The sequence below is a fragment of the Cardiocondyla obscurior genome, linkage group LG13 (genome assembly GCF_019399895.1).
Source record: "Cardiocondyla obscurior isolate alpha-2009 linkage group LG13, Cobs3.1, whole genome shotgun sequence".
Lineage (NCBI taxonomy): Eukaryota > Metazoa > Arthropoda > Insecta > Hymenoptera > Formicidae > Cardiocondyla > Cardiocondyla obscurior.
In genome coordinates, this window is record NC_091876.1 from 369,615 (window position 1) to 383,306 (window position 13,692).

Genomic DNA, 13,692 nt, shown 5'->3' on the forward strand with positions numbered 1-13,692 from the left:
CAAACCTAACGGCGCAGCGATATTTCTTATCGATGCTGTGTCGTGAGGTAAATCGAAATCAACATAAGTTTTCCTATATTGATGGGACGATAATGTATTCTCTCGTAATGTTACATGTTATATTTGCGATTACAAATATCGGTATCGTTGCATAAGGTCACTATAAAGATATATTAGTACAAGGTTCATCGAAAGAAATCAGGAATTGAAATTTCGCCCTGTGTTAAGAACAATGATTACACATCGCATATTAACGGCGTAAAGCCAAGTTAACATCTATGAAAAGTTTGCGAGACCAGTTAGTAATAATAATATCGTTTTATGTTTCAGAGTTCGTGTGGAGTATTACGTAAACGAAAACACGTTCAAAGAACGACTGCAATTGTACTTCATCAAGAATCAACGTTCGAGTAAGTAAAAAAAAATTGAGTTATTCATATTTATATTAAGCTGTAAAATTTATACAATATTATGTATCACTCGACGTATTACTCATGTTCACATTGTCATTCAAAAATTTATTATTTGAACTGATATTTCGAGAAATTCCATTTTATCCTGTATTTTTATGATAAAAGATTGTCGTGATATACGGTTATCATCATTGCTATAAAAGTTTACTGCAATATGTGTATACGCGATATCGTGTTGATATATTTGAAATCGCATATACGCATTACATCTCATTGTAAAAGAGATCTGCCGTCGTAAACTCGTATCTACAGTTCTATCTCACGCTATTTGATAGCACCATATTGTATTCTGCACTATATCGTGACACGCGAAAAATACATAGCGGTAGGATTAAAATATGCATCTTCTTTTTACCCATGTGCTTTTATATTACTTTCGAAATTGATCGCTTCGCTAACTACTCTAAATATTTGAAAATTATGTCCGGTATTTTTCATAACAATAATGGCAAAGTATGAAAAAGTATACATCTTTAATAAAAGTGACAATAACTTTTGAGATAAGTTTAACGGAATCGTAAAATTGTTGTTACATTTCCATCGTATTTATAGTTGAAGATAGTCTTCTACCTTTTTGTAATGCAGTCTCAATCGCTTTCTTTTGAAAGAACAAAGCCGTTCCGAAGGTGATTTTAAGAATATCGTCGTCACGGATATTCTGAAAGTACGCGATAGTGATCTTTTGAAACTGTGATAATGGTAACCGATAATGGGTATGCCGCTGCGAATTCTTTTTGCTGGTCTGACCTATGCATTAGGACGTTGTGAACCCAATAGGTCAATGCTTTGTTGCTCTTTGTAAAGTTTGTTGCGGGCAACTGGTTAAAGCATCTCGTTAAAGCTCCTCAGATGGTCGATACGCGGCTCAAGCTTAAACCAATCTTCGATCTAACTATTATTATTAGACAATTTTTATTGCGTAACTTTTCTTGGGCTTAAAATAGTAAATTACGATACATTTTTATCCTACATTATGTTATTTTATTAAGACGTAATCTTTTACCATTTTAAATTGTTGCACTAAATTCCTAAAGATATTGCAATACTTATTGATTGATGAAAAATTATATAAAAGTGAAATTGTAATTATCTTTTGATTTATTTATAATGCATAACATAAATCTAATATAAATCGAAACATATTATATCTCGTTATAATTTAATATATGTAAAAGAAAACGTAACGACCAATCTGTGAGATTATAAGCTTAATACAAAAAAGCAAACGCATTAAGTTATAATAGAGAAATAAATTAAATAAAGATAGAAAAATAAAAAATTACAAGAAATAAAAATGAAATAAACTAAAATTTCTGTTTCAGGCTTGAGGATACGACTTGCGAATTTGTTCTTCAAGCTGTTAACGTGCTTTCTGTATATATTCAGGGTTATTATTGATAACGATCCAACATATGCAGCATGGTAAGTTATACTATGTTTGAATAAATACTTTTAAATCATATCTAGAAATATAGAATTTTTCAATTTAATTGTTTGCGTTTAAATTTTCCAAATACTTACTCAAATATTTTATTTAATCAAATATCGTATTTAACTTTCTAAATTACTTAAAAATTATTATTTCTTTTAAAATTTATTACTTTTAATATTGCCTACGTGAAATATTTTTTATTACATTAGCATAAACGTTTCAACAAAAAATACGTTTTTCGATTGGTCGTACAAATCTTTTTTTTTTCTTTTTTTTTCTTTTCTGGTTTTTTTTCCGGACGATATTTGGAAGTATCTCCCTAGTACGAACCAAACGACATACTTGATATCGGAAACCTATTGAACTCACCCACTTCGTGCACGCCAAATATCATACGACAATCTGTCTCTCCCTATCTACACTCTCGTTCATCACTTATAACCCTTATCTCTCTCTCTCTCTCTATTTCTTCCCAGTTACGATTGCAAAGCCGGCAACAAGAGCGAGTTTCTCGCGTCGCAGATCTTGACGGAGGAGGAGTTTCAGGAACACCCTATCATCAATTGGGATGCGATTCTGTGGGTCAGAAGACCCTTAGAGTTGTGGGTTGTTCAAGTCATCTTGGCTATGGTGTCGTTAACCGAGGCTTTGCTGCTCGCTTACCTCGGTTACAAGGTACGTTATCCTTCCTTTCCTCCTACAAATAAATTCTTCTTTTATTACTTGCAATATTCGACTGCTGTCTGGGCATGATCGTTATTTTATTGGCATGCTTGCCGAAAAATTTTATCTGATTTTACGATTAATATATCTTTTTTATACTTTCAAAATTATCTACGCGACGAGATTTTGAAAGTCCGATTGTTTAGGAATTTTTTATTTTTTTTTTTCCAAGTATCTACTGCGTAATTTTGCATGAGTAAGTATAATATGCGCTTCAGCAGATTTGCTACATTCCTTCGTTGTTCTGCAATCTCTAAAATTTAAACTATACATGAAATAAAATAAAATGCGACTTTTATTTTTATATGACAAATTGAAAGACTATACGTTAATGTGTGATTTACTCATTCAGAGCAAATGATTTACGGTTCAATGAGGAGAGTTGTTTTGAAACGATTGAATACGTCATATCGACATGCAATGCCTCGTAAGCTATTTGCTTCCGTGACTTATTTGTTCGAAATGGGAAGTTCTGCTTTAACTCGCTTCGACTTATATGTAAAAGGACTCCCAAGTTCAAAAAAATTCAACTAAAATTAGTCATAAAAGAAAAAAAAAAAAAACGTCGCGATGTTCGTTAGGTTTCACTTTTTTTTATTTATTCTCGATCGTAAAAATTTTTTTTTTTGAAAAGCTTAACATTTTATTGATTTATTTATTAAACTGCATTAAAACATTTAATTAACTTTACATTTTTCTTATGTATATTTTAAGCAAAGTATAGAAAAATATTTTAGTTTGCGTATATAAAAATCATGGAATGTTTTCTATCAGTTAATCATTTTAACGAGAAAAAGATAATTATAAAAAGTTACATTGCTGTTAAATGATCGTTTGATCTTTCCGCAGCGGTATATCTTGACGCGCGCGCGTGCAAAATTCGTGATATAATCTGCAACGGTCTGTAGAAAGTTCGTCACGCTATTCGCTAATCGAGCATTCCGGCGATAAGCCGATAACATTACATCAATATTTTACAGGTGTATTATAATCAAATGTGCCGTTATTAAAGTTTGTGACGTAATATTCTTCAGTCGCTATACATATAACTTAAATTATATCCTACAGTATTCTTTTAAAATTTCTTTAAAATCAACACCGATATCCTATTCCAAAGATAAATCTTTATCTCAAGCTGCTATATTTATTATGCAATACGTATCACAAGAAATGTATATATAAATTTTCAATTTGTCAAGCTCGAGAAAATTGAATTTTCTTTATTGTGTGTTTCAATTTTTTTTTTTTACGAATATCTTATTTCAAAGTAGATATATTAAAATAACAGTAGCAAAGTACATGTCGTACAAAACGTTATACTAAATAGCACGATCTTTAAAACTTCTATTAGTGAATTGTTAGTTTAAAATTTCAATTTTTATAAAAATAACGAAAGATTACATTAATTTTCATTATCGATCCATTAAATTGTAGTATACGTATACATATGGCCTTCCGTGTCGCAGCGTATGCTGTTGCTGATGTTGCGGTCGCAAAAGATAACTTGAGTCGAAAGCGACAGAGGTGCTTTGCAAAATCACATCAGGTTTCCCTTGTTTATAAGTTTAGTCTTGCGACTTGCGGCATGGTTCGATGTCGAAGCTTCTTCGGAATCTACTAAATACTGAAATTAACGCGGTAACACGCAGACACGATACGACTGCATAGTGCGCTATGCGACACGTTACATTGATCCTATCGCGTATAATCGTAAGTTCGTCGTCCCAGGCGGAATGAAGATTATAATCCGACCTATGACTAATGATTATGGAACGGTGTAGTTTTATGCGGATCGACATGCACGTCTGCCTTCGATCGTCCCTTATTTCTGTCGACAATGTTTCCGCCCGTCATTCCGGATTTGCAAACTTCTAGAGACCTCTCTTATCGGATTTCTCTAGAGGAAACGAAGACGCTGCACAAATGGAATTTAAAGAGCCGTTAGTTACATGGCTGCTCTCAGAATTATCTCGCGCTTTGCGGCGAATTAAACATTCGAAGCTCAGCTTAGCGTCATGACACTACTGCAGACTAATTTTACTAAAAACCAAGGGGGACACAATTTATTATTTTTAAATTTGTTACTTTTAATAATCTCTTAAGTTAATTGTTAGTTCAATCAATAAAAAGTTAACACTTTTATATTTAAGAAATTTATTAGAGTTAAATATTATGTGCATTTGATTATTTTATTCTGCAATAAGATATTTTTTTTTTTTTTTTTAATATAATTATTAAATTTGAATTTTAAAAGATATTTTCGCTTTACTGTTTATTGATGATCTCGACCGTAAAACGGCAAAGTGTTTATAGAGAGCTCGAAATCTCAATTTATTTTTTTTGTACTCCCTTAAATTACGTTTACTGACGTAACCGCTAGTTTGTAAATCCCGGAAGCGGATATTAATAGTCATGGAGTTCTCGAAAAAGTTCATCCGGTTATCGTCTGGATGCAGCCTCTGTGGAGCTTTCAGCTGCGTTATTGCCTCAATGAAAAAAAAAAAAAAAAAAGATAAAAAAAAGAGAGAGAGAAGGAGAGAAGGTGAGTTCTCCACAGAGACGACTCTCCATTAAGAGATGAATCCCACGGCGTGGCTGTTGCATTGCCAATTTCTTTCCAAGATGCCATCATATTTCTGAAAATAAAACCACATATGATAAAATTGCACCAAGAATTTATAGACAAATAAGAAATATGTAAGATAAGAAAATTGTTTTTTTTTTAATTCTGTTACATTAAAAAAAAAAAAAAAAAAAAAAAAAGATTAGCATACATTTTTTAATTATATTACAAAAATTTATATAATTTAATTATGCTTATAATTTTATATAATGTGTATTAATAAGTTAATTATTTATGGATTAATTAAATAAAGTTAATTGAATGCGTATTAGGAAAAGCAGAATTAAGCTTGTCGACACGAAAAAAAAGAGCAAATGTGTATAAGCCGTATATTAATGAAAGTTTATCTACCCGATGGTCCGAGGTTGAAATATCCCCTCGTCAGGATACATCTTGAGAGTTAGTAGATCCTTTTGTAATGACGAGCCTCTTTATATGACAGCAACAAAATTGCTTGGGATACAAGCACATGAATCTATTGTAGATGTATAGGCCCAACTGACATACTTTTCCAAGGGAATTTTATTTCATTGTAGAGTAAGGTAAAGAATTTGCAACAAAGACACGTGAGAACTCTTTAGACTCGGGTAATCTAATACAGATAACGTGTACATCGTTTAGAATTTTTTTTTTGTTGTTGTTATTTTTTGTATTGGGTAATGGTAGAAAAGATAAAAATAAAATCATTTTACGCAACAACATACGAAATAATAAAATATAATAAATTAAATATTTTAATTTTATAAATTAAATGATTAATATATAATTTGGATAGGGATTAAAATACATAACAGCATCATTATCTAAAATAGTTGAGTAAAGTTGAATAAAAAAAAGAACTCCAAGTAGCATTATTATAACGTTAATGTGTTGATTACGACGAACATTGCTGTTTCAAGTGCTGAAAGCAAAACTTAACGTACTACACATGTATGTATATAACCTGTCTATATCATGAAGTTGCAGTATAATATATTATATACACTGTTGATTGCTGTTGAATATTCCGCGATAGAACGAGATGGTAATTAGGAGTATTTTAAGACGCGGCATTATTTAGGACGTTCGCATAAATGAATAATGTTTAAAAATATTTACGCTCGTCGAATTTCTTAAGCTGTAGTTTACTATCATTTTAAAAAATCTACGTTATACTATTTTACATAGAATGCGAAAATACATATACGTATTATATGACAAATTGGTGTACGTGAGATTCCGCTGGGCACATGATATTCCATTACATTTTAATACGTGACAAATTTTAAAGAGATTTGAAAATAGCAGTATATTAGTTTAATATTAACGAATTAATATGATATCGCAGCAGAATTAGCGTTTGCTTTTTTGCAAGAAAATAACGTAAATAACTTTATGTAAATGAGAACTGTTTTATGTCTTAATTAAGAATCTACTTTGTATAAATGGAAAACTTTTATTGGCATAAAAAGTCAGTCGTTAACGTCAAAGAGACACATAATACGATGAAAGGTCGTGGTTTAAGCAAAAATGTAATATTCGGGTCACGTTCTCGGCAAGATATGTATGTCGAGTCAGCCGGGCGAGTTTAACGATGAGACCAAGAAGTTCCTGATCTGATTACGCACGTATTCACCTTTTCTGTCTCATAGCCAAAGTTAATTACTGCCGACGTTGATGCGGCAAATTATTTTTTTTATGAAACAATTAGAAAGACATAATTTTTGATTAATTTCTCTGATGAAAAATTTCCTACGCATTTATCGCGACTCGACTCGACTCGCTACGATTTCACCTTCGAAAAGACGGACGTCGTTTTTATAGTGGCGTAGAAATGAATTTGGAATCAATTTTATTATATTTATACTGAAAATAAAAGCAAAATATAATCTAAAATGTGAAAATTTTATAAAGTTGCAAAACTGAAACAACGTATTTAACAATAATTTTGTAAAACGTACTGTTTTCTCTTTCTAATAATTGGTACAAATAATACAAATATATATACAATATATATATATATGATTATTTGAACAAGAATTCTCTTCTCAATTTTAGTAGAAATCAAGTTTTCGATATAAATGAAATTGATCCTGCGTTCCGTGCCGCGCCGCTTAACTGCGAAACCTCTTACATTTATTAATGCATATTTGTCTTTATAATATTTACAGAATTACTTTAGAAAATGCAGAACAGCGAAGCGCATGTTTACTTTTGAATTGTTATTCACGGTTTGTACTTTGATAAAATTGTCACTGGGTGTGTTGAGCTGTCTTCGTAATGTTCACAGGGAAATGTCTGGCAGCAGCTTCTATCCTTCCACTTCATCCTGGAACTAGTCAACACAATCCCGTTTACAATTACGGTAAGTCCGTACGAGAGTTATGTCACTCTTTTTTAGCATTTTCTTTTTAATTACTTTAAAAATTATCCTGTATTAGTAATATATTCGATTAGTTTTATGTAGTCGAGAGTTAAGATTTTTACATTTGCAACATTTGGTTTGTTCTAGTATTAACTATAAACCGCATTTACGGGAAAATGTTCAAACTTCGCGTCAAGTTGCATATACCTGACTATAATGTATCGATTTTTACATGTCCCATAGGGAATAACCTTTATCTCACAGTGGATAATACGTAACGACATTACGTGCACAGTTATTGCGCTTTGAAATTTAATTAACTTAATCTCATTAATTTTGGATTATGCGGTGACGTTTATGTAGCGTGTAAACTGGATACAAGTTTCTAATTTTATATCTATTTATGAGCATCTCATATCGTGAAAATGAGTGAAAAGCGTAGTTATAAGAAGACCAAAATAATTCTAATATTCCAAAATAGCATTTGAAAAAGCAAATATATTTATACATTTATACTATAATTATTTCACAATTCTTTAAACCGCGAGACGGCGAGCATCGATGACGCTCGATATCGATGATTTGTAAAAACTAACAGTGTTCTCGATTGTTTTATTTCAGTTCGACATACGATTTGGCCAATTTGCATATAGAAAATTATACCACATCTTTGCTTAATGTATGCAGAGTGTTAATTATACTTCATAATGGATAGAATATTGTAATAAATATCAGTAGAAAATGGTATGAGTCAAGATGTTTTTATGTTCGCAGTTACTGTACCCACCAATGAGAAATCTGTTCATTCCGGTATTCCTAAATTGTTGGTTGGCAAAACACTCTTTGGAAAACATGTTTGTGAGTATTTCAATCCAATTGGATATACGATTGTATAAATTACGATATAAATTACGTCAAGCCAAATTTGATTTTATTTAACGTTAATTATAATCTCAGAACGATCTACACCGAGCAATGCAGAAGTCACAATCGGCGTTGAGTCAACAACTGATGATCCTTAGCGCTACATTACTGTGCCTTGTCTTTACTAGGTAAGTGCTCTCAAGTAATATTTATTTAACTCTTAAATGGAACGAAAGTTACGTATGGTAATTCAGGAGAAATTTTTAATCGTTTTTTTAATATCCCTAACGTATTTGTTTTTTTTCTTTGCTTTTTCTTTATTTTTTTTTTCTCTTAATTACGTATTAAGAAAAGAAAAATGCTTTAAAATTGATTTAATAATACAAGGTTGTATTGTTATATTAAGATTGATTGAGGGCGACGCATTTACAATGACGTGCAAACAATTATGAACTGATATTCGCGATGGACTTGAATCGTGACACTGCCGTAATGAAGTTTTCCATCATGGTATTCGCTCGTTATTTAAGTTTACATAACGAACGTATTTCATTTGTCGGCGTGAGGGACTTATTGTATTATCCGAATAACGAGAAAAGTTTCTCAGCCAGAATACGAGTTCCTATTTACGAACCCAAGTCGTGGATGACTGCGGTTCATCTTGTTTAATCTTCTTACGAAGTTGTATCTGTGAACACGACGGTGCAGCGAAAGCTTAGATTGTAAAAATAAACGAATAGTTTGCATGTGTGATCTCACCACTGCCATTTTTGCAATATTACAAATACTTACATTGAAAACACTTTTAGTAAAGTAGTGTAAATCAAGAAATTTTTTTAATTACGATAATAATACTTTTAAAAATTAAGAAAAGAAAATAATCGAATAAAAAGAAAAATGCAGATTAAATTTTACTTAGATAATTAATTTTAAAAATATACAAATTTTTTTACGGTGCGAATCTGAAGGATAGGCAAGTTTGCAGCGTTAAAAAAAAATGTGATTTCACTACAGGATAACAAAAATTGATATCGGCTGTGCAAGTGCAAAAAAAAAAAATAATTAAAAAAGAAAAAAAAAAACGCCTGTCACATTCAGATGGTGAAATTTGTTACATCAGTCGTCATCGCGTATTACCGTCAAAGTTGCAGACCGCAAATAATTTGCAGCTACTACAGTTTATGAAAAATAAAGGAACGAATGTGCACGGAACTATTTTGACAGATCAATGTTGAATGAGTTTAACATATGGAAGGAAAGAAATCATTGCGACCAACAGCTGTTCTTCTTCAATGTTAGGGACGAGTGTGGAAATGACGAAACACGTCTGATCGACCCAGATCGAAATGTGGGACAGACATTAATAAATAATCGCACTCCGAGTTGTGCAGATGGATTGGTATCACCATCGATCGCGACGCTTTATTATTTACGGTATGATTCTAGAGCGGCGCACTTGCCAGCTCGCCCTTGTACATTCGTATTATCTACGACAAGGACAAGAGGTAAAGTGCAAAACGTCGCGACGATACAACGAATTTCCTTTACGGCGTGAAAAAAGTCGTCGCACTTACAGCTAGATGCAAAGAGACGACTAGAGAAAGAATTCTATTAAAAAATTTAGAAAAAAGAAATTTAAAAAAATAATAATAGCTTGAATTTTGTGTGGTGAATTTAGTATGTATGGATTAGCAGTACAATTTTAATCGCACGTATTTTACGTTATCACATTTGCAGGTTCGATCACTAACTAGCTTGATTTATATGCATATGTATACTATGTATAAGTAGCCAACTACTTTACAACTAGTTTTCATAAAATTCCTACTTTCTTAAATTATTCTATAATGCATCCAAATCGATTGTATTAGTGTAGAAAAAGACTTATATACTTGGTACGAAAATCGATTCCACAATTGAAATGACAATGAAATAACTGTACCTACTTGCGACAAATTTGTGTATTTTAATTGTTGAAATATACTCTACAGTTAGGTAGATACTGAAAAAAATTTTTGCAAGCACAAAACTTTGCGACACAATTTTTAACGACTCTCTTTTAATGGACAGAAGAATCTATCTCGATTATGTTTCACTTGTTTCTGTAAAATAATGTTCGATTGAATTGGAACGATGACGAAGTACACCCGGACGAGACTCGTTAGTGAAAACGGTGCTAACAAACCACGACGCTTGAATGGGGAACAATGAAAATTTTAACAGAAATGCGTAACTTTATTGTTCATTCGTACGCGAAAACGTGACGAAAATTGACGCGCAGAGACGTTGAAGATAAAACGACGAGGTTTTGCTCGCGTGCCTTCTTCCGCATTTAGAGATGCAAATTTTGAAAACGCATCTATTCTAATAATAATAACAATTTTTTTATAAAACTTATTATATTAAAAAAAATGTTTTTACTTATATTTATGATAAACTTTGACGAGTTTAAAATAATTGTAATTTAATTATAGCTCATAACTTATTGTCAATTTATGACATTGTATTTTTTAAAAAATTGCAAAAGTTGCAAGTAATTTGATCATGCATAAAACATGTTTGCAATTAAATGAATTGCGTATTTATGAGATTACATAGAGTATTTAGTATGCTGGCAAAATAAGTGAAATACCGTCGATCGATTTGTTGTTAATTAACGTACGATGGGACACACTCTTGTCACGACACATCGAACGAAAACTATGATGGTGGAAATGGATAAAAGAAGGGAGAAAAAAAATGAACAAGAGGTGTACAAATATATACGTTGATATAGATATAGAAACGGGGCCGTATGCATAATGGATATCGGGCTGGTTATAAACGCCGGCCAGTTTATACGAAGTGATTTCTTCACAATCGGGTTCAATCTCTTCCTTTTCTTGCGCTGTTGCATCAATTTTGTTACAATCAATGAATGATCGAGGGTGCCGTTTTATTCGGTTTCAAGTGATTCGGTTAATTGTCGCATCTATTTAATTAAGACGGAGAATTGACAAATAAAAACTGCCGGTGGAAAGAAACTTGGCTGTTCTACGTGAAGCGTAATATAAATCTTTACTTAAATCAAAAGTGAACGTCGTACTTATTCATTAAGAGGCGCCTCAAGTTTGTCATGCTAATTGATCTTTGCGAATTTATCAATGAGATAGTTACACGCTAATTGACTCAATGAAGAGAAAAATCGTTGATCGACTGAAAGTTTTCCTTAGCACAAAATAATAGCGAGATATTTGTGTGTGCTATATCACGTTTGATGAAATAAAGAACTCTCAATTCTCAATGGCTTACCATTTAAATTCAAATGATATCGTTCGCAATGTGGCGCTACTGTAGAAAGCGTAAATTATGTTGGTACTATGCAGTTATATACGATGCGGATTCACGTTGGGCTTCATGTAAAATGACTAAAACTGTCTCGACTATTTGTTTCCGTGGCTGTCGACAATTAATCTTGAGTTAACTCGATAAATTTTCTGTTTCAGCGTATGCGGGATCCAGCACTTCCAAAGAGCGGGGCACAGGCATTTAAATTTATTTCAAAGTACGTACTACGTCGTGGTAACCTTCTCCACGGTAGGCTACGGTGATTTTGTGCCAGACATTTGGCCTTCGCAACTTTATATGGTCATTATGATCTGCGTGGCTCTCATAGTCTTACCGACGCAGGTATGTACACATATTACACATTTATATAAATATATGTATAAGCAATATTTACGACTGATTATATTATTAAAATATTGTTTTGCAAATAAACTATGACATAATAAAAAAAATTCCCGTAAAGGTGCAGCGCTGCATTAAACTCGTATTCATCTCGTTTAATGTCCGTCAGTTGTGGCCGTTACAATGATGTTCGCTTCATGAACTCCTTTTATAGACGTTATTTTCGAGTCACGCCTTAGGGAAGCCGTAAATGTACCGAAACAAGACTGATATTACCGACCATATTGCCGCGCAGTTGACCCTTGTCGTTTTACGAATATTTGTCTTTTTAGTTGTCAGGGATAAAATGCATATACATGTATTTCGTACATACGAGAAATACGAATTGAGCCGAGATCATGCCATTCGATGGTCTTTACATCACTGTAAAAACAAAAAAAAAAAAAAAAAAAAAAATAGAAAATAATTTCCCGGAAAGTTGAAACCTTAATCACCTGATTAAACGATCAATTGTTGAATTGATTTAGCTCTTAGTGAGGATTTAATCGACCAAAAAATATTTATATTAATTGGTCAAAGCGACAAGAGCAACTTATATCTACTCATTGTCTATTAGCGTCGACTGATTGCGCAGCACTTAATACGCAAAGCCTCGTCGATCGCTGTAATTTGTCTGTCAGATTGCCTGCCAATTGCACACGAGATACGTGCCAATTCGTACGGGTTAACAGGATGTGTCAACCCTTCTTCTCTTCGCATCCGTCCCTTGCGTTTTCGCATTCGATTAAATTCGATTTTGGTCGATAGAGTCGCGTCACTGTCGAGATAAACGAAAATAATTAAACGGGGGAATGGCCGTATATTTATAGAAGTAAAGCACTTTTGCCTCATTAGCTCTCAAATGAGAAAATTTATTAAAGGCAATTAAAAGCTTCCAAGTACAGTTTGCATGAAATTATGATGATTTATAATACAATAAATTGTTTAGTACTACACTGAGGCGCTTGTTCAAGCATTAAAATAATGATAATTAATACCTCGCAATTTGTCTGGGGAAAAATGTTTTTGCATTTACATAAAAGAAAACGTTTTTATAAAAATTTTTGTGTTTAAAAACATTTAATAATATGTGTAATTCAATGAGCTATTTAGAGAAAGAATCTTAATATGACGAATTTAAATAGAACAACTGAACTTTTTAAATTGCGATTTACACAATCAAGTGTATTAATCGTTTGCCTGCCGTGATTATTACATAATCTGATATTGATTACAGTTCGAACAACTAGCTTTCACATGGATGGAACGACAGAAACTGGGAGGCTCGTACTCGTCGCACAGAGCGCAAAGCGAGAAGCACGTGGTAGTTTGCAGTACGACACTGCAAGCCGACACCATTATGGACTTTCTAAATGAGTTTTACGCCCATCCCTTGCTACAGGTTAGACGACGAACAAATTACGTGCCTTGAATATTTCATTATGCACTAGATGACTTGTGATTTCGTAAAAATCTTTTTCAAACTTTCAGCTTATTACAGTTAAAATATCCGAGATAAATAATT

General features: G+C 32.4%; 1 protein-coding gene across 2 annotated transcripts in view; it reads left to right on the forward strand.

Moving 5' to 3' along the window:
• Slo2 (slowpoke 2) overlaps nt 1–13,692 on the forward strand; it is a 72,317-nt gene that overhangs the window by 42,004 nt on the left and 16,621 nt on the right. For both annotated transcript variants that reach the window (XM_070665101.1, XM_070665102.1), the window contains exons 2-9: nt 331–410; nt 1,796–1,895; nt 2,382–2,580; nt 7,521–7,595; nt 8,370–8,453; nt 8,553–8,647; nt 11,945–12,128; nt 13,405–13,569. In XM_070665101.1, the coding sequence (XP_070521202.1) occupies nt 331–410; nt 1,796–1,895; nt 2,382–2,580; nt 7,521–7,595; nt 8,370–8,453; nt 8,553–8,647; nt 11,945–12,128; nt 13,405–13,569 (982 nt within the window). The remainder of the gene's footprint in view (nt 1–330; nt 411–1,795; nt 1,896–2,381; nt 2,581–7,520; nt 7,596–8,369; nt 8,454–8,552; nt 8,648–11,944; nt 12,129–13,404; nt 13,570–13,692) is intronic.